Here is a 20,218-nt window from a genome sequence, read left to right as displayed (position 1 = left end):
TTAAAGTCTTCTGTTTGTATGATTTGTATGATGATGTTTAAAAGAAATAAAAATGTTCAAACTTTCATGTTTTTTCTTTCTTTTTATTGATACTTTTCTGCTATAGTTTAATTAAACTGAATATGAAAGAATATACTGAAATTTTAGGTGCTATCATAATAGAAAAACACTGTCGACAGGAGTCCCAGAAAAGGTCATGTTTTAGAAGTGTCTTCCCTTCTTCTTGCCAAAGATCACTGCCAGAGCATTTAAGGTACTGTAATATATGCAGAGCACTGTCCACTTCCTGCTGTGACAAAACAAATTTCCCACGTGTGGGACTAATAAAGGTTATCTTATCTTATCTTAACCCTACACCCTACGGTACAGCGAATGGGGGGGAAAATGATAAACTACTTCGTTTTTTATTTTTATTTTTTTCATTTGTAACGTGGCTGTCGGTTTCTTAAGAAACAAAAATCAAATGTACTTAAGGATCCGATTTCATGCCATCCACAGGTAAAATATCTCCCTCTTGCGGTCACATAGAAGCACGGGTATGCAAATAGAAGGGTCCATTTTCATCTCTTAACTCTAGTTGTCTTTGCTGAAGATTTGGCGTTTTTGTTGCGATTATCATTAAGCCTTGCGGAGTTTTGTCACCCGTAAGGTCCATATTAACAGCCCTGCCAAAAGTACTGAGACAGAATTTTGTATTAATCGACATTTAGAACGTACTAAAATAATATATGGCGAACCTACCTTCAACAGAGAAAGTGGAAATAGCGCCCTTTTGCACTAGACTGAGTAACCTCAGTGCATGCTAATGGTTAAAAACTACATAAATTAACACATCCTGTCACATATACTACGAAAACAATATGATTATTACTAATCCAGTTTAAAACTGTATTTATTTATTTATTTTTAAATATCCTTTAAATTCTGATACAGTAGAAGTTTTTTCTGTTGATTGACACTTGAAGCCACCTATGCAGACTTTATAAAATGAGTGCATACAAGCAAACGTTGATAAGCTTTCTTTTTTTTTTTGGATAATATTCGAAGAGTGGGTTATTTATTTTTTGTTATTTTATTTTAAATATTCACATTTGTATAAATAGGCCGTGGACCTGTACTTCAGAATGGAGACTATTTCTTCTATGGACAAGAAACTATGATTTTGTTTCCTGATAAAATGCGTCAAAATTTAAGCCGCTCTCAAACAGTCCGCGTGTGAACCTGACGTCACCATTGTTTACTTTTACCTAGGCCACGCCCTCTGTTAGCAACTTGTGGCTAGCTCGGTACCGAGGAAGGCACTGCTCCGAGGGATCTGCTTCAGACACCACCCCGAGTCAAAGACTATCCGCGTGTACATAATTCTGTGAGTAAGCGTTAATTCACCCTAGCGCGTTCACCCATTAAATGAACACAAAATGTAACATTACATGTATTGTTATATTAGCGTGGGGAGCGAAACGAAGAGGAGAGACAGAAACGTTTCTTGCAAGCTAGCGTCAAGACTGCTGTTAGCTTTTGTTGTAGCAGCTACTTTGAAGGAAAATGCTTCCCGCAGTGTTGGCCGTTTTTCTGCCTGTTATTTATTGTTATTCGATAAGGCTAGGTCATGTGTATAGTTAACATGCAGACTTTCTAACCTCCCGTTTTCTCCGGATGCGTGTTTTATATTAGCTTATGGCTCAAGTCCTTAACGGAAATCTCAGATTGCAGTGGTGATGTTAACGGATATCGATTCCGTTCTCATTGATAATTACATTGCTTTAATTAACAAAATAATGTCTGTTTCAGATAACGTTCATTTGTCTTTTTAAGCTGATATTTTAGGTGTTGGTGGGTGTTGAAATTTTCGGCTGTGCCCTGCCCTCTGGATGTAGTTAGGCGTGACGCTGAGTTAACTTCAGACAATACAACCTCAGCTTGTTAAATGTGGAATGACTATATTATTAAAACAGTCGTATGTCTTGCACAGACCAGCCTATCGCTTTGAATGCTTATACTTAAGATGGGCAGTCGTACCTCGTAGACGAAAGCAAACTAACCCTAACCCTAACTGGTTCAGCTGGTACATGTAAATTGTAATGGGTTAGATTTAAGCGCCTTGTAATTCATTTTAAGTAACAATACTATGTGTAGCCGGGTGGAAGTTCGATATTATGTAACAATACTATGTTAAAATGTACTGTTTGTTTTTGTTGATCTGAAGCTAATGCTAGCAACATTTTCTGGCACAAATGGATAAAAATCCACATTAACCTTTCAGCAAATTGCAATTCATTCGACTGGTCTGAGAGGAAACTAGGTTTCTGCACCACAGCAAGGCTCAATTTTTAGGCTTATAAAATCTACCCCAGGTTTAGCATGAAGATTAAAAGAAAAGTCACTTTAGAAAGTAAGATCCATATGTAAAGGACTACCACCCGGTTCCACCCAGATTCAAATCCACTACAAAATCAAAACTCAGCACTGTCTTTTTCTCTCTCGTTTTTTAAGCACATGCATGTGTCTTTTATAGATTTCTCACAGCAGTCTACTAAATATAATTCTGAGAAAATGGGTATCATATAGCTTTGTCAGTATCACTCTTACATAAGTTAACAGTTAAAGAGTATATTATTCAGCTTTAGTTACTGACTTTTACTGATACGACATAGTAGTTCATCCATGGAATTAGTCAAACTATATTCATGTACAGGATTTATTTCTTTATGAAAAGCCCATTTGCAGTGTTTGCTTACGTAAAAAAAATAGTATTGGTTTTCATTACTAGAAAGTTGCCTTTGAGGCAAGACCAGTAAAAATGAATGCACTTGCTGTTCAGTCCATCTCAAAAATGCTGGCACTACAGCACAGTTGGATGAAATTCTGTTTTGTTGCATGCATAACAAAACATGTGAGGAAATCACACTATATTCGGCCTGGATTTTAAAACTAAGAGCAACCCCCAACCTTGTTTAAGACAAAAAAAAGAAGCTTTTTACTGGAAGCACTGCCCTCTGTCTACAGAGCTAATCCTGAAAGCAGAAGCAAACTGTGGATGTCTCATCAACAGCTGTCTGTTTTAATCAGTTATGTTTAATGTTATAAATTGTAGGAATTACCTACTTTTTACCAGCAAGTTTTGACTCGTCAGTGAATGACACATCACCACTGTTAGACACAGCTTTCTATTCTATGAACCCCCACGTTTTCAAAGATTTTTCTTTTTCTAAGCAAGGTGTTGCTACTATTTTGTTCACAACTTTATCTGAGTGTATGTAATCTTATCAGATTGTCTGTCAGATGTTTCCAAAATGTTGACATTGACATTCAGTCGTGCCTAACTGATTGATTTGATTAACAGATTAAACAGACTTGAATATGTGGCTGTGGGTATTGCTGAAAATAATGGCTTTATCCTTGAAGCTGCGTGGTCTGTTTCATTTCGGGTTTTCTGTGTAGCTTTCCATCTGCTTATAGTTGTTTGCCTACTTTATTTATCTTTGTTTATGCTGCTTGGCTTTTGACTCAAACACTCCCAAGCTGTATACATAAAAGCCTACTTGTGCATTGTACTACCTGCCACAGCCGTTTATGGCACCACCTGGTTAATGGTAAATTGTTCCAGAAGGAAGATATGTTTGCACATAAACACGAACCCAGGGCCCCTGTGTTTACAGTAGCCATGGCAGCACTCAGTTATTCAACAAATAGACCTACCGTCCTTCTCTCTCCCTTGTAGAAGAGCGTGTTTGTATTGCAGGGTAGGGCTGTAACAAAGTACTTTTTGACTTTGGTAGAAGTTGAGTTTCTCTAGCATAGTAATTTTAAAGACTGCTGAATACTGCTTAAGTTATCCTGAAGAATGGGCTTCTTATTATCTTGTGAAATACTAGCTTTGACAAAGGTGTCCAGACAGTTGCATTCACCTTGTCTGCCCTCCTAAATGTATTATAATGGTTCATATCCCCCCCCCCATTTACAGGTCATAGAAGTCCAGATGCATGAGTCTCGGTCAGATCCAACAAGCCACACCATTCAAACAAATCAGACAGAGAACGGGAATCATACTGAGAATGAATGTCGACTGAGGAGTAGCCAAACTCCTCCTCCAGAGGCACCCAGGGTCAGTCACTCTCAGCTGCATTTGTTCAGCACATCAGAATATCTATCTATCTATCTATCTATCTATCTATCTATCTATCTATCTATCTATCTATCTATCTATCTATCTATCTATCTATCTATCTATCTATCTATCTATCTATCTATCTATCTATCTATCTATCTATCGATATGACAATATTAATGGATCACAATTATCCATTAATTTATTTAATTTATTTTCTTTGTTTGTATGTTTGCAATGTGATTTACAGATTAATCTGTAACTTTGTGACATGTGCTGCAGACAGGTCTGAGTATGTTAATTAAAGTCAGTGCTGCTTTAATATGTAACTGACCCGATAATTACACTATTTCCAACTATTTTCCCCAAGAAATTTTTTCAGATATATGTAATCAATAAATATACCAATATAGGTCACCAACTAATGGGTTGGTCTGGATAATTATCTTTGGATATTGCACTGTTAGACCAAAATTTCGTTGTACATGTACAATGACAATAAAGGGCTATTCTATTCTATTCTATTCTATTCTATTCTATTCTAACAAGCAAATGACATGGAGATACCACTAAATGCTTCAGAATCTTGATTAAGAGATAATCATTTGTTTGTTGCTGCCCTGAAGCAAGTTGCATTCTGTTCAGAAATACTTAAATGTTTTCTCTCTTCAGTGTATATGTGCTACTCTGTAACAAAACCATGGAGTTGTATTGGGGATGTGTCAAGATGTTTGTCCACAATGTTACAAATTTGTCCTGTATTTGAAGCAGATGTGTTTTCTTCTCTACACGTGAATATTTATTCTGGATTTGATTTTATGTATAACTAGCCTGGTATCCAAGCGGCACACACTTATTTGGACATACCAGGTAGATGATGCCATCGAACTCTGTGCACAGCTTATTGCTATATGATCATTTGAGGTTCTTTGTTTTGCCTTTTTAGCACGTAAACCTAAACCCTGACCGTCTTGTTTTATTTGTCTCTGTTTCTGCAATCTGCAGTATTTTATGTTTATTCTGAAGGGGAGCACAAGGATGGGGGAGCTGGTGCTGAGATTTAGAATGGGAATGGAGAGCATAACTCCTGTTTGGCAGAGGGATCAGTATTGCATTGTTAGTTTTGTTCACGCTCACATCATGTAGGTTAGAGAGGCTGTGTTAGATTGTGAGGCAGAGCCTTGTTGCTGAGCAGTATTTTTCTTTTTTCAGTGCCCAGATAAACGTTTCAATGGAGATTATCAGGTTTGTTGAACTAATTTTTTTTTTTTAAAGTTGTTCTGTAAAATTGTGGTGACAGAAGGCTTGTTTCTTTCAATTTGTGTGCTTAGTTAAATTGTGTCTGTATGTCTATGCATGAGTTAAAGCTTTTTTTTAAAAACTTGAATTCATTTGAGTTTCCTTTTTTGAGCCACATCTATTAGGACATTTTAGTAAGCAATACATCTCATAAAGGGAAGCATACTGTGTTTGTTTTTCAGCAACTTTTTAGCATTTCTATTTGCTGTCAGTCATCTCAGAGTTCACAAGACCAGTCTTGCGGGAACAGATCTGTGTTTACACTCAGTTGCTCACTGGTATGACTTTCAACAATAACAACAACAGAAGATGTTTGGACTTGCTGGCTACCATGGCAACAGGGATTAGGCAAAGGCTGTTGTTGTGTTGATGGTGTCCACAGAAAAATAGAGGGGCCAACTGGCTCTGTCTATGGGATAGACCTGTTTTCATTGCTTTGATGGCCACCTCTGCAGCATTGAGTTTCATAAGAAAGGACAAACTAAGAGGCAGTCATCTGTTATTGTTAGCCCAAAGCCTCTGTGAAATTCACTGTCAGTTTGTTTACCCGATTCAAAACAGACTCTGCCTTGGAGAGAAATGTTTGTTTGTGGTTCAGACCTTAATTAAAATACGAATCTCAAGTTCTGTTTTCGTAAACAGGCTCTGTATGCTTTTTTATTCATTATTTATATCTCTGTGCAATTTTGATTACTCTGTTTATGTTTACTGTAAACATCCCCTGAGCTGTGAGGCTTGACAGTGAGGGGGAGGGTGTGATAATTGCTGCATGCCTAGCACAGGATGTTGTTGTTGTTTTTGTGGTACTGGTTGTTGTTGTTGTTTTGATGGAGTTCTATTCCCCTAAGCCATCCAGTGCTGCTGTTGTTTTTGTTGGGTACATTTTTGGCTGAAATGATTGTTAAACCATTTCCCAGAGACTGACCACGGTTGTGGGAATAACAAACAATACTAGTACTGTGAGTAACTCTAAATATTGTTTTTAATTTGATCAAGGTGTGTGTGTAGCTCCAGTTGTTTGCTGACAAATTGATTTTGATTTATTAGAAAAAAACTGATTTAGGCATTGTAATTGACATCCAGTTCATTTAAGAACTGTGAAATACAGCCTCTCTCATTTGCACTATCGTCCCTTTTTAAAAAAAAAAAAATCATACACGATACCAAAAATGAATTATCTTTGCATTTCAGACAATGCATGCGAAAATGTCAGCATGGATTTTAGGAATGTGTCATATTTTTCCGCTATTATTTGAAGTTTTATTTACAAAGTAAACCAATTAGAGGTGCAGTCATGTACAACAGTAGGTTTGACAGTATGTCCCTTTAGTGGCCAGTTTTCTGCTACAAAGCATTAACTTCAGATAATACAAGAAAATTGCTTTATATGTGGATTGGCCAAGCAATCGGGTGATCCTAAACAGACATGCTTTGTTTGAGCAGCGCACAGTCTTGTGAAGAAGTCGGATGGGAAAATACACATATGGCCAAAAACAATAAACTTTTTTGTTTACATGTAAGTGCACAGATGGTTAGAACTTGCATAGATTTGTTGTAGCATGTATGCACAACCATAGAAAAAGACATCCTTTGTGTATTATTATACTTGCCTGTCAGTGCAGCAGTATGTCCTTCACAGGCTTGATTTCCTCATGTTTTTGTGTCCCATGTATAGACTTTAACCTTTCTATTTTGTCTTTGATGAAGGTTCCAGTGTCATTGTCCATGATGACCCCACCAGCAGAGGCTCCACAGCAGCTGCAGCAGACATCACAACAACAAGTCCTCAGTCCCCAACAGCTTCAAGCCTTGCTCCAGCAACAGAAAGCACTCATGTTACACCAGGTAATGTATGCTTAATATTTTTCCTCTTCTACACTGAGCACAATTTATTTGTGAGGTTAACTCCAGTTGTATGAACATGTCTGCAGCAACAAATTCAAGAGGTCTTCAAGAATCAGCAAGAGCAGCTTAATATACAGCTGCTGCAGCAAAAGAATGCTGGGATTGTTAGTCAAGAGGTAAGATTTGTTTGTTAAGCGTTATTTTTTATTTGCTATAGAGACCACTGTGTATAGATATCAACATTAGGGTATTTGGTATTACCAAGAGCTCATATTGTTTTACCTGGAATAATACTTTTACAAGTTCTAGCTCTGTGTTTGTAGATTGTAACTGATGTATAAAACAGCACTAAAGCTAGGCTGTAACAGCAGCAGATTGAGGTTATATCTGATGTTTTATAAGCTGTGAACGATTTTTATGACTCCCAATTAGTTTAAAGGCTGCTGTATACTGTTTCTTCTCTAAATATATCAGGATTATATGTTTTATATACGTCACATCTTCAGAAAGTATACGTTGCTCTTTCCCAGTATTTACACTTGAAAGCCTTGTGGACTTGAGTACACACTTTGGTACCAGCAAGTGTGTTTGTGTGTCCCATTTACTATCAAAAGCCACACAGCTTGTGTGCATGAATTTGTATAGCAGCAAGGCATCATCAGTCTGTCCTAAAATCATTTATCCATTGCCACTCACAATATGTACTTTCTGTTGGCTCTTAATAGAAAATCGTAAGATAAAGTTACGCTTGTCTGAGTGCACAAGGCAGCAAGTGTGGGTTTGTTCTTGCTCAGATTTGTTCTATTTCAGTTTGCAGTTGCATTTCAATGCAAACAATCAGTAGAAAGAGTTCATTTGGCAATTACAATATTGCAACAGATAAAGAGTTCACTGACTGATGTTCTGTCACAGCTGACAGCCCAGCAGATTGCCATCCAGCAGCAGCTCCTTCAGGTGCAGCAGCAGCACCTCCTCAACCTTCAGAGGCAAGGCCTGCTGTCTGTGCTTCCTACCAGCCCAGCTACACCCCCAGGTATGTGTCTAACACTCCCTGTTGCAGATTCATTTACTGCAGAGCTCAAACACCTAAACAGATTGTTTTCAGTTACAGTGGTTGGTTTTTGCTAGTGATTGCCAGAATGTTAGGTTTTAAGTAAACAGTGATATTTTTTTTTTATCGTGATCTTAATCATCTCGAGGAAATTTTTCTCTGTAAAATGCAGTAATATCCCACTGTATCATACAACAATTTATCTATAGTGTACATGTGCACTTTTAGGCTGTGAGAATGGTAGCATCCTGTCAGCTGGTGGAGACACCAGAGAGTCTTCCAGTCAACAATCTACCACCAATGGTCATCAAACTCTTCTGAAGAGAAAAGACAGGTGCTTTTGAAATTTCCAGTCTTGTCTAAACCTTAGTTGTTTTTTCATTTATTTGTATCTAGCTTTCAGTGCACTCACTCTGTTGCATTATGTGTTTCGCAGTGGTCCGCTGGATGAAAATACACAGAACAGCCATCCTCTGTATGGAAATGGGATGTGTAAATGGCCTGGCTGTGAGACGGTCTTTGGGGACTTTCAGGCATTTCTCAAGTGAGTGTTGAAATCTAGCATTCCTCTAAACTGGTGTTCATTCATACATACTTGGATATACAAGGATGCGCCATTGCAATAAATGATAAAGTAATATATTTATCATATGAGCAATGATATAGTATATTTAATGTTTTGGTGAGGAGCAGTGAGTGCTTTTTTTGCTGCATTACAGAAGCATACTTTAGCATTGTTTTGTTTTGCTCCCTCCTGTTTGTGCAGGACATTGTTTCCCTGAAGCATGCCATGATTTTGAATTTTCTTGTTTGTAGACATCTAAACAGTGAACACACACTGGATGACAAGAGTACAGCACAATGTCGTGTACAGATGCAAGTGGTACAGCAGCTAGAACTGCAGGTACAACATGTTTTCTTTTACCTAATACTTTTAGATTTTGTTGCTTCGTTTTCCCTTTCCCTCTCTAACTTTAAAAAAATGAAATGCAACTATGATGATTAGTGTTGTGTTGAGTCTTTTTTTTTTTTTTTTTTTTTAACTCTCAAAGTGTATGTGAAAATTTTTGCAGTTGTGGTGTGTTTTCACACCAGCGTTTTATATTTACACCTCTCAGGAGGCCTGGAAAGAAGTAGTTTCCACACCAAACTTCACATTGTCATGTAACACAGAATTAACCATCCATAAACTTCTATTTTTGCCTTTCGTTTTTAACACAGCTGAAGAAGGACAAAGAACGACTGCAGGCTATGATGGCTCATCTGAAATCCTCTGAACCCAAACCTGCAGCACAGCCTGTAAGAACCTGCCACAGCTGTTTCCTTCAATTAAAATAAATAGTGTTTTGCTTTTAGTTACACCAACATTTTGCTGACTTAACTGCTTTGTTTTCTGTTCTTTTTTTCTTCAGGTTAATCTGGTGTCTAATGCATCTTTCTCCCAGGCAACATTGCCCAAAGGCCCTCCTCCTATGAGCATTTCTCAGAGTGCCACGGCCCCATCCACACCCTTGACACCACTCTCCGAATCTCCCTCAGTTCTCACTCCCAATAGCATGTTCACTGGAACCCCTGTAAGGAGGCGATACAGCCGCTCTGTAAGCCAAGGTAACTGTGAGATCACAAGTCACAGCTTTTAATTAATAATGTTTTCATGGGGCAAAAGTGCTGAAATATGCTTCTACTGAGATATAATTGGAAATATTTGCTATATGTTTCACTTTTATTGTGCATATGTGTAAATATGGCTTGTTAATGTCTTTACACAGATATAATTGATAATAAGGAGTTCTACTTGAGCACAGAAGTTAGGCCTCCATTTACTTACGCCTCTCTCATCAGACAGGTAATGTGGAACTTTTTTCAGCCACGTAAAGCAGATCACTACATCTTTTCTGTTATTTGGAGCCTCTCTTACATGTTCTGTCTCTTTCAGGCTATATTTGAATCACCTCGCAATCAGCTGACATTAAATGAAATCTACAACTGGTTCACAAGAAACTTTGCATATTTCCGGCGTAATGCAGCTACTTGGAAGGTATTGATATTTATATACTGTATATTAAATGTCATTAAAGATTTCAATTTGAAACGGGAAAAGAAGCTAATTCCTTACTTGAAGTGTGGAGTTCCTAAATGTGTGATTTTCTTATATTTTGCAGAATGCAGTCAGACATAACCTCAGTCTCCATAAATGCTTTGTACGTTTGGAGAACGTGAAGGGAGCCGTGTGGACAGTAGATGAGATTGAGTTTCACAGGAGGCGGCCCCAGAAAGCTGCTGGTAACGGGTATGTACACTTTAGACGTGACGGCCATGCACTTTCAGATGTTACTAGAAGTCAGACGCTTGGCATCAAGGAACTTGACCTTGTAGCTTTACCTCACAAGTAAAGAGTATTTACTGTCAACAGGTCATGGAGTTTTAAAGGCTTGGGACTGTGCTATGATGAAAATGGAAAAAAACTGGGGGGTTAGAATTGCAGATGTTAAATGATTAAATGCTAAAAAAAACTCAAACTCTTAGCTATTGTGGACTTTGCTTAGTAAACAGACCTGGAGCGCCATTGTATATTTTGGCAGTACTCGTAGTTCCTTCAGATCGAGAGAAATGTAACTTAACACTATCACCCTTAGTTACTGTTGCTATTTCAGTTAAAAATGTGCGTTTAAGATGAGCTTGCATTTCTGAATCCCTCTTAAGTCAGCTCCATGCACACAGCTTCTGCAAACAAATACACTTTTAAGAATATTAGAGGGAATTTACACATTCAACAACATTTGCCTTCAGTAAAATTCCAGGACAGAAGTATGAATATAGTTTTAGACCATTTAAGTATTCATACTCAAATGTAATAATGTGCTCTTGTATTTATATGCTAATAGATCTCTGCTGAAGAACGCCCAGAACCGTACAGGCCTAGCTGGATCTGCCCTTCAGGTAACAGAGAAATGTTAATTATCTTGTTGTTTGTGTGTATTGTATTACAAATAAAAAGATGTTTGATGAATGAATTATCCTAACATAGTATATGTGTTTAAGCAGTGCTATAAATACACCTCTGACAGTATTTCTTTTTTCAGGGTGGTGGTCTAGAATGCAACTCTCTATACAACCCAGCTTCTATGGGCAGCATCCCATTGCACTCCTTGCCTCATGTTCTCCAGGAGCAGATGAATGGAGCTCTCGCTAATGGATCTGGATACCAAAGCGACAGCAGTGCAACACAGTCCCCACCACAGGCTTTGTAAGTGTCCCTATTCACTGAACTCTTCAGTGCATTTGAATTACCTACTATTTAAAGTCTGATCACATTTTCGTTCTCCATGTTTACCAAACCAGCATTAAAGAAGAGCAGGAGGATGAGGAGATAAGCGAAAATTATCCCTATGAATCTCCGGAGAGCACAGACGAGCACGGCCACAGCCCAGAGATGAACAGAGACGATAACAACGGTAGCCCGGAGAGGCCCAGCCTTCATCTCGACCGTGTGCCTTCCCTCTGACTTTGAAGTCCAACTTCTCAATGGCAAGGCTGCCAGTGTGACTTTGTATTAAAAAAACAAACAAAAAAAACAACAACTTCAGCTTCATCTACGTAACCAAACACTCTGTTCTTTGGAATCTTTTTCCGTTATTTTTTTCTTTCTGTATTTATCAGCGTCTCTTTATTTTTTTGTTTTTAATCTAGCTCTCAAATGTTTTTTGTATAGTTAAGTGAGATCACAAACAACATTTGTGAAACTGTCTGTCTGTGATTCTTCTTCTTAATCTTCTTCTTTTTTAAAAAAAAAAAAATACATATATATATCTGTACAGAAAAGGACCATAATGAGCAGAGGAGCCAAAGGCAAGGGAAAAGTGATGAGCCCCTTTCAGACATGGGATAAAAAAAAAAATGCTGGCTTTATCAGTCATTCATATCTGGATTACTTTCATGTGTTAATCATCTTCATGGCTTCACACATACAGTACCTGACGGTGACTTGAGAGAGCGTGTGTGTGCAATATTCGCTACTATTCAATATGCGTTGGTGGCAGTATTATTATTGGCTCAAGTGAAGTGCAAACACACCTATGGAATGTTTAGTTCTCTTTACTCATTACAAGCACTGTGTGTGTGTGTGTGTGTGTGTGTGTGTGTGTCTCATTTTTCATTAGGAAAAAATCTAGGCATATAAAAATATCCTTGTTTATTGCATAGGGCCATTTTCAGCAAAAATATCACTCTGTTTTCTTTAGAAACTATTTGACTACTTTTCAACAGTCACCCCCAACCACAATGACTGTGCATGTTTGCGGCAGACTTATGACATGCTAGTTTTGCTGGGCAGACCTTGTAGTCATCTTTGGCTTTGCATGTTTCTCTTGTTTGCACAGTACCATCTAATCCCGCCATGTCGCTCACGTTTTTTTTGGGGTTTTTTCTGTCTGGGAGTTAATAGTGCATTCCTTTTTTAAATTTTAGTTGTTTAATAACAGTTGGTAAATGGTTTCTAGTTGCATTACCACTACTATCTTGATTAATTGTGCATTCTTAAACCTTAATATGACTGAATGAATTCAACCTTCCACTGTGTTCAAAGTAATGCGTGAATGTTATTTAGTCCAACCTCTAGACTGCAGTGGTGACTACAACAGAAAAGTGACCAAGATGTTCACACGAAGATGAAGCTGACACGTTAAAATGCCGTCATGTTAATGGTTCATGTCTGAAAGGGGCTGAATTAAAGGGGCTGAAGTAAGCACTTCACAATGATAGTCCTACTCTTTATAGCTACTTAATGCTATGCTGGGGCCACACTACCTGATTTTATTTTAGTAGTCATAGTATATAAAAATTTGTAGAGGAATAAAAAAAAAAAAATGTTGCTTTAAAAATGAAAATGTTCACTGCCAACATGATCTGATATATTTGTATTTAAGGTATAATCAAATGATCAAAGGAGCACATAGCGTCTTTATACTTGTTGGTCTTTTTCACCTCTTCCATCAACATTGAAATTTGCTCTAACTGAGCTTGTAAGAGTAGATACTATAGATTTACCATTATTGTAAACCAATGCATCTCTATGAATAATAAATTCCTCATGATATATGTGAATAATGTATGTGTCTTTGATTTGATTTTCTGATTGTTATTTTGGGAAGAATTTATTGTTTCACATGCAAAAATTAAAGCTAGGTGCATTTTTTTTTCAAATGCTGACAGCTCAACTTCTCAGCAGTAAGGACACTTTTTTTAACTGTAGTATTGTGATATGTCAGTTTTAAATATATGCAAGTGCATACTATAAGCAAGTGTTGTTTACAAAAACCAATGTAGTGTTAGAAACACTGGTTGAGGCAAGATAATAAATGTTGCATAAAAGAGCATTTTATGCAAGTCTTGTCTTTCTTTACTTAATAAATGAAGGGGTTAGATAAGTGGCTTTTGTTGACCTTCCGTTGATGTAATACTGTAACTGAACTGATGTTTGGTCCCGTATGCCGTCACAGATTTGTTGCGCTGCTTCTTGATTAGAAGTTACTGATGGATCAGGAGTGTTGTCACAAGGTGTGTGTGTGTGTGCATTATGATGTACTCAAACTTAGAGGGCCTGCAGATGAAGATACTACAGATTAAACCACTGGTTGAATTAATACCAGCACATACCGGTAATCACCTTTAACAAGAACAGCATGCAACTTTGTTATAGAGCCCCTTGTGCCATTGCTGAAACAGTGCTTTGCATTTTTGTTTTTTTACAAATGCCAACAATAAAGTGAGGACATTAAATGAATGACTGAATAATGTGGCAAAAGGAGTGTTTTGACTCTGCACAGTATATAGAGTGTCCCTAATCACCTACTCAACCCAGCAAAGTTGAGCCAAATTACAGAGTGCAAATGAACTGTTGCTTGTTGAGTCCTACTGAGCAATTGTTCTCTATTATATACTTTTAAATGGCACCTCCCAGGCGCTTTGAATATTGCAAACTGCCTGATAGAATAACTTCGCTAGTAGGTTGTAAAACCCATTAATGGTTTTACAGTTGTATTGTTTGTGCATTAAAAACCTTTCCTCTGTTCTTTATATCCTTTCTCGAAAGGAAACACACCTGTGATGGGCGGTCTTTAAGGAAAGACGTTGGGCAAGTTGGTGAGTGGGATATGTAATCTGGCACCAGTTTGGAGAAAAGTTAGGGTGGCAGAAAAAGGGGTGGATCCAGCTTTTCCCCGTGTTCTGACAAGTTCAGCAGCAGCAGTCTTTTTTTTTCTGATGATTCATACCTGCCTGACACTAGAGTGATTATGTAGCACTAAAGGAAGAATGGTTGCTGTAATTAAACAGCTTGAAACTGTTGTTAATTATTAAAATTGTAATTGGGGCAATGGTTTGTGGTGAGATATGCAGTAGAAACAACTTTCAAAGGGTGTAATTTCCTACCGTGCAATTTACATACCTTCTTTGAATTTCCTTTGTTGTATTTTACTTTTTTTTTTATCTCCAACAGGTTGCTTTGGAGCATTTACGTTTGCCTGTCTCCATTGTCATTTCCATGAGGTAATTATTCTGTAAAAGGTACATGTCTGAGCCACGATTTTCCCATGCACAAATATATCATGCCATCCAGAGGAGGGGGGCAGTTTCAAACAAATGGACTGTAACTGCTGTGGTGCCTGCCAGGATACAGGAGAACTTACAAAGCTGGGTATGTAAATGTAAGAGGCATGCTAAAAAAATCTCTTGCCTTGAATTTTTGACTTGCAGACTTGTGGACACAAACATTCTTTAGAGTCATCACATTCATCAAGTTGTTAACTGCTTTCTCACCCCAAAATAGAGTTGGTTAGATTAATAAAATAAGAAAATAGCCCTCAGTTGATCCCATGCTCACCCCACGCAGTCGAGTAACCAAATGCCAACATGAGACTCAGTCCAGCATGCAGGAGTGTAGGGTGGGGGTTTACGCTATGTTGAGTAATGTCCTCCACACTGACGCCCTGTATGCCATTAGCATGAATAAAGACATAGTAGGCTGAAGACACTTGGCAGCCTGGGACTCTGGGAACATGATTTCAAATAACAACTCCAGTTGTTCACAACAAACTAAGTTTAATCTTGTTCAAGTGAAGGGAACATGGATTCGACAAAGTGACCAGTTCCAGCTGGCAGAGGGAAAGTTATCAGATGCTAAAATGTAAGTATAGAATGGAAAATTATTGATATCTCAGTGACGTGCAATAGGAGCAGGCAAGTTGCCAACCGTAATCGGCAAATACATTTAATCAGGTTGTTTTACAAACTAAAAAACTTTGCTGAAAAATCTCAGATCTTTAAAAACAAATAATGATTTAAAAGATATTCGTGCTCATCGGTCATGCTGTATGTTCACTATTTATACTCTTTGACTATATGCTGATTAGCATTCTCCATGGAGCAGTGAAATGCCTTTCTATTTTAAGCTACAGTCACCCATGCAAAATATGTACAGCAGTGGTGGAAGAAGACCTTTTAAGGCCCTGAAATGATATTTTCTCAACACTACAAGCTCAAAATTTTAAAGAGGTTTTTCTGTTTTCACATGCAATAGTTCTTTGTTTTTCTTTTGCCGTTCAGACTACACTGAAGTAGATGAGTCTCATTTATAACAATGTTATAACACCTCATTGGGTCTTACTCATCAGTGGGTGTATGTTTGAGGTCTAATCTATTTAGGTCTTGCATGCATTTCCTTCATCATAAAACATTTACAAAGCTATTTTCCAAAGACTTTTTAGTCCTGCATTATCTAAATCCACTGGTTTTTGTGGCACAATTTCAATTCTAAAGGAGTTGGGGCACTTTGTAAAATGTAAATATTTTGCAGTTGTAGTTGCACATTGAAATACTTCTTTGTGCATTATTCCCACATGTCACTGGGATAGTACTTCAAGTAATATACTGCTTCGTAGGGCAACTAGAAGTCAAAACCTCTGACTTTTAAATGATTTAAAAATAAATGCATTCATTTGCAGAATAGTGGTTATTATTGTGTTAATATGTAATGTTACACATTTGCTTTTATACAAAATGTAACTTCAGCTTTCAAACAAAATAAGTCAAGTAAATAATAGTATTTACCCACATAAAGTGAGGTAGAAGTGTAAATTTGTATTGAATGGAAGGTATAGGTTAGTATTCTAGCAGGTGTTTTGAATGGAGGCAATTAAATGTTTTTCCCTTCTTTTTCTTTTTTCTTTTTAACTTTATTGTGAAATTATCTCTAGCTATGAGAACAAGTCAGAACATGGGGTTTCCTGGACAGTGGTCAGCCCTGTTGTGTTCACCTACAGAGTTATTCAGTGCAAAAACATACTGGATCCCACGAATGACACACTGCTCTGGGGTCACTTAGGAGAAGAAGAACTTAAACACACCTTAAGTAACTGCAAACCACCGAAGCGATTTGTTGTCATTGATGAAAATGTCAATAAGCTGTATGGCTCCCAGGTTTCTCAGTACTTTAAAGCCAGAGGGGTCGTTTACAAGATTCTCCCTCTGCCCACCACTGAAGAGAACAAGTGTATGGAGTTAGTGACCAAGATCCTGGAGGAAGTTCATGAGTTTGGTATCGACAGACGCTCCGAGCCAATCGTAGCCATCGGCGGTGGAGTTTGTCTGGATGTGGTGGGCTTGGCGGCATCTCTCTATCGCCGAAGGACCCCGTATATTCGAGTGCCGACCACTCTACTTTCTTATATCGACGCAAGTGTAGGGGCAAAAACAGGAGTCAACTTTGCTGGCGGGAAAAACAAGCTGGGAAGTTATGTCCCACCAGTGGCAGCCTTCTTAGACTGCTCATTCTTCCAAACTCTCCCACCACGTCAGATCTCTAATGGGATGGCAGAGATGTTAAAGGTGCTCGTCGCTGCATGATGGCTGATCAAGAGAATGAGTTTCCTGATGGTCTTGCATGTATCAGCCCATTAACTCCTAAATGTATGTAATTTGCTTGCAGCTCACAGTAGAATGATCTTATTGTTCAAGCCATTGTTGTTGATCTTCTTTGGTGTCAGACTTTTAATATTTTGTGGGCAGGAAGTAATAACTGGCGAGAACAAGATCCATACTATTTGCAAACAAGATAATAGTTGTGTACAACTTCTACAGTATTCCAAAAAGCACTGAAATGTATCAATAAGACAGCTGATACTTCCCTTGCTGCAAGTTTGTTGTCAATATTGGAAATGAAAATGGTGCTTGTTCTTAAGAGATAATGCTAAATTCATTTTTCCCACTGATTTTGTGTTTTGATATTATTCAGAATTTTTTTTTTTTGCTCATCAATAATGCATACTACCATTTTCTCATCTGGACACAGAATACACAAAGCTGATTCAAGCGTCATAGTTGGATGTTTTGACATTTGGCTCATTGCAACTAACCCTCTTGTAACCACAATTTAACCACAGAAGTGTTTACTGCATTTACTTACACACAAAAACCTAGATTTAAGCTGCTACATTTTAAAATATCCCTAATAAGATATACAACTTTAAGTGCCCATGCTACTGAAAGCCAGCTCCTTTTAAACCTGAAAGTCCTCATAGTTTCTAGTGTCTGTCTATCACCATGTGCTGTGAAGCATGCAAAAGAAAAAACTAAAGACACCCCCACCCACAAAAAATGTGCTTTGTTTGTTGTTCCTTCACTCAAAGGAGCTCACACAATGCTGTGCAGACAGATATGGTATGTGCAGCTCCGCAGGGGTAAGATTTCTTCATGCTTATTTTAAAACTGAGTTAAAGGATTAAAAAAAAAAAGAAAGAAAATTATGTGAACAGGTTCACACATTCTGATACTTTCAGTGATGTAGAAGATTTCAGCTTACTGTTTAAGAAAGTTTTATCTGGTATTTCTATTAAATACTTTTATATCTATTAAACATGTCTGGAGGGAATCTTTGAAATTCATTTTCCCACAGTACAACAATGCAATGCATGTGATTGTTTATTATTAGATATTCCAGTTTAGAATAGAGTGTGTGTCTTCTCTTTCACTTATTGCCAGCTATTAAGTGTTATTCTACTGATACACTTTAGATGGCTCTGATGAAGCACCGGGGCCTGTTTGAGTTGATGGAGACTGAGGGCAGGAAACTGCTGCATACCAAGCTGCAGGTTTGCAAGACCAGGCCTGAACAGGAAGACAGCGCCACAGCCATCATCCGCATCGCTATAGAAACAATGCTTGAGGAACTGGCTCCTAACTTGTGGGAGGATGATCTGGACAGGCTGGTGGATTTTGGTCACCTCATCAGCCCAGAGTTAGAAATGGTCAAGTAGTATTTTCTATTGTAACAATATTCTATAACAATATTGTAGCAATATTTGAGAGTATGAATTCACTCATTAAAGGGGACCTACTATGTTAATTTCCAGCTCAATATCTTCTACTCTTGGAGTCTTTTATAGTATCTTTGTAAAACTCACAGCTCAAAATAATCCTTATTTAAGGGTTTGCATATAGCAACCCAAGTGATGAAAAAGAAAAGCATAATAGGTTCACTTTAAATGTGAATTACTGTTACAGAGTAAACGTATTTAGATATTATTTTATTAGCAGTTACTTTTTGGAGATTATCTGCACACAATTAAGTGTAACCTCCATGTTTTGCACAGAGAATATTGCCAGCACTGCTTCACGGAGAGGCAGTCAACATCGATATGTCCTTCATGGTATATGTGGCCGTCCAAAAGGGACTTCTCACAGTAGATGAGAAGAATCGTATTATCCAATGCATGCTGAGTCTGGAGCTTCCTGTGTGGCACCAGGACTGCACTCTGGAGCTGGTGCAGAAATCCCTTAAGGAGCGTCTGAAGCACTCTGCTGGCTCTCTGAGGATGCCTCTTCCCACAGGATTGGGAACTGCAGGTAAAATAATATATAGTAAAACTTTTCTTTCAATAATCAATTGACATTACAAGTTACACTCTCTCTGTTACATAAAGGATGCTCATTAGCATGTCTTTTTTTTCTTATTTTGTAGAAATCTTTCATGGTATGATTGGTGATGGAATTCTTTGCCAAGCCCACAAGAAATGGACTGATGAGCTTTCTTCATCAGGAGACAAATGAATTTTACATGACAATATGGACAGTATAGACATGATATAGATACACAACTGCTGCTGATTTCTCAATTGCATGTCCACCACATCCCCAAAGGAGGGCTACAGGACTGAGATCTTAAGATAAGATAAGATAAGATAAGATAAGATAAGATAAGATAAGATAGAACTTTATTAATCCCTCGGGTGGGTTCCTCTGGGAAATTCGACTTCCAAAAAAAGCACAGCAACGACCGAAGTTAGTTACAGAACTGTTATATATATATATATATATATATATATATATATATATATATATATATATATATATATATATATATATATATATATATATATATATACACACACACACACACACACATATATAAATACAGAGACAAATATAAATAAAATATACAAAGGGGATAAATAGAATAAATAGGAATAAAAAATAAAAATACAAGTGAATTGCACATTTCAAGTATTGAGTCTATTGCACTGTTGACTATTTACAAAAAGTATTGCACAAGGTATTGTACAGTGAGGTGAAGAGGCACTACAGCTTAGTTGTTCCCCCCTCCTTTGTCCTCCTGTTTCCCCTCCCTCTCCCCTCCAGAGAGGAGTTAAACAGTCTGATGGCGTGTGGGACAAAGGAGTTTTTAAGTCTGTTAGTTCTTGTCTTGGGGAGAAGCAACCTGTCACTGAACAGACTCTTCTGATTGTTTATGGCCGTGTGCAGAGGATGCCCAGCATTGTTCATAATGTCCAGCAGTTTCTTTAATGTCCTTTTCTCTGCCACTGTCACCAGAGTGTCCAGCTTCATGCCGACCACAGAGCCAG

The 20,218-nt window shown here is 37.7% G+C and overlaps 2 protein-coding genes across 5 annotated transcripts; both read left to right on the top strand.

Annotated features, from left to right (window-relative positions):
• Positions 1-1,233: 1,233 nt before the first annotated feature.
• On the top strand, positions 1,234-13,196 carry LOC146684632 (forkhead box protein P1-like). Of its 4 annotated transcripts, XM_085443691.1 has the most exons (18): positions 1,234-1,366; positions 3,965-4,105; positions 5,114-5,224; positions 5,321-5,353; positions 7,115-7,252; positions 7,339-7,428; positions 8,165-8,285; positions 8,532-8,637; positions 8,740-8,847; positions 9,120-9,207; positions 9,525-9,602; positions 9,716-9,911; positions 10,073-10,149; positions 10,240-10,341; positions 10,466-10,593; positions 11,189-11,243; positions 11,387-11,550; positions 11,646-13,196. In XM_085443691.1, the coding sequence occupies exons 2-18, from the start codon at positions 3,980-3,982 to the stop codon at positions 11,806-11,808; spliced, it is 1,884 nt and encodes a 627-aa protein (XP_085299817.1). In that variant the 5' UTR covers positions 1,234-1,366; positions 3,965-3,979; the 3' UTR covers positions 11,809-13,196. The 4 variants fall into 4 exon arrangements, with proteins under 4 accessions (XP_085299817.1, XP_085299818.1, XP_085299819.1 ...); XM_085443692.1 differs by lacking the exon at positions 5,114-5,224 and having other exon boundaries at positions 1,235-1,366; XM_085443693.1 differs by lacking the exons at positions 5,114-5,224; positions 5,321-5,353 and having other exon boundaries at positions 1,235-1,366.
• Positions 13,197-15,339: 2,143 nt separating this feature from the next.
• On the top strand, positions 15,340-19,657 carry LOC146684631 (uncharacterized). Its single transcript, XM_085444933.1, has 5 exons — positions 15,340-15,486; positions 16,556-17,186; positions 18,371-18,604; positions 18,950-19,202; positions 19,318-19,657. The coding sequence occupies exons 1-5, from the start codon at positions 15,359-15,361 to the stop codon at positions 19,404-19,406; spliced, it is 1,335 nt and encodes a 444-aa protein (XP_085301059.1). The 5' UTR covers positions 15,340-15,358; the 3' UTR covers positions 19,407-19,657.
• Positions 19,658-20,218: the final 561 nt, after the last annotated feature.

Source organism: Copadichromis virginalis, linkage group LG20 (genome assembly GCF_057382275.1).
Source record: "Copadichromis virginalis isolate Kocher_CV1m ecotype Utaka linkage group LG20, C_Virginalis_male_GT1.1, whole genome shotgun sequence".
Taxonomy (NCBI): Eukaryota; Metazoa; Chordata; class Actinopteri; order Cichliformes; family Cichlidae; genus Copadichromis; species Copadichromis virginalis.
The sequence above is the reverse complement of the archived record's forward strand: the minus strand, read 5'-3'. Positions and strand labels throughout refer to the sequence as shown.

Coding starts and splice junctions, on each gene's coding strand:
- LOC146684632 (XM_085443691.1), top strand. CDS start 3,980: ATGCATGAGTCTCGGTCAGATCCAACAAGCCACACCATTCAAACAAAT. Junction 7,429..8,164: donor CTGGGATTGTTAGTCAAGAG/GTAAGATTTGTT, acceptor GTTCTGTCACAG/CTGACAGCCCAGCAGATTGC. Junction 10,150..10,239: donor ACGCCTCTCTCATCAGACAG/GTAATGTGGAAC, acceptor TGTCTCTTTCAG/GCTATATTTGAATCACCTCG.
- LOC146684631 (XM_085444933.1), top strand. CDS start 15,359: ATGATTTCAAATAACAACTCCAGTTGTTCACAACAAACTAAGTTTAAT. Junction 17,187..18,370: donor GGATGGCAGAGATGTTAAAG/GTGCTCGTCGCT, acceptor GATACACTTTAG/ATGGCTCTGATGAAGCACCG. Junction 18,605..18,949: donor TCAGCCCAGAGTTAGAAATG/GTCAAGTAGTAT, acceptor TGTTTTGCACAG/AGAATATTGCCAGCACTGCT.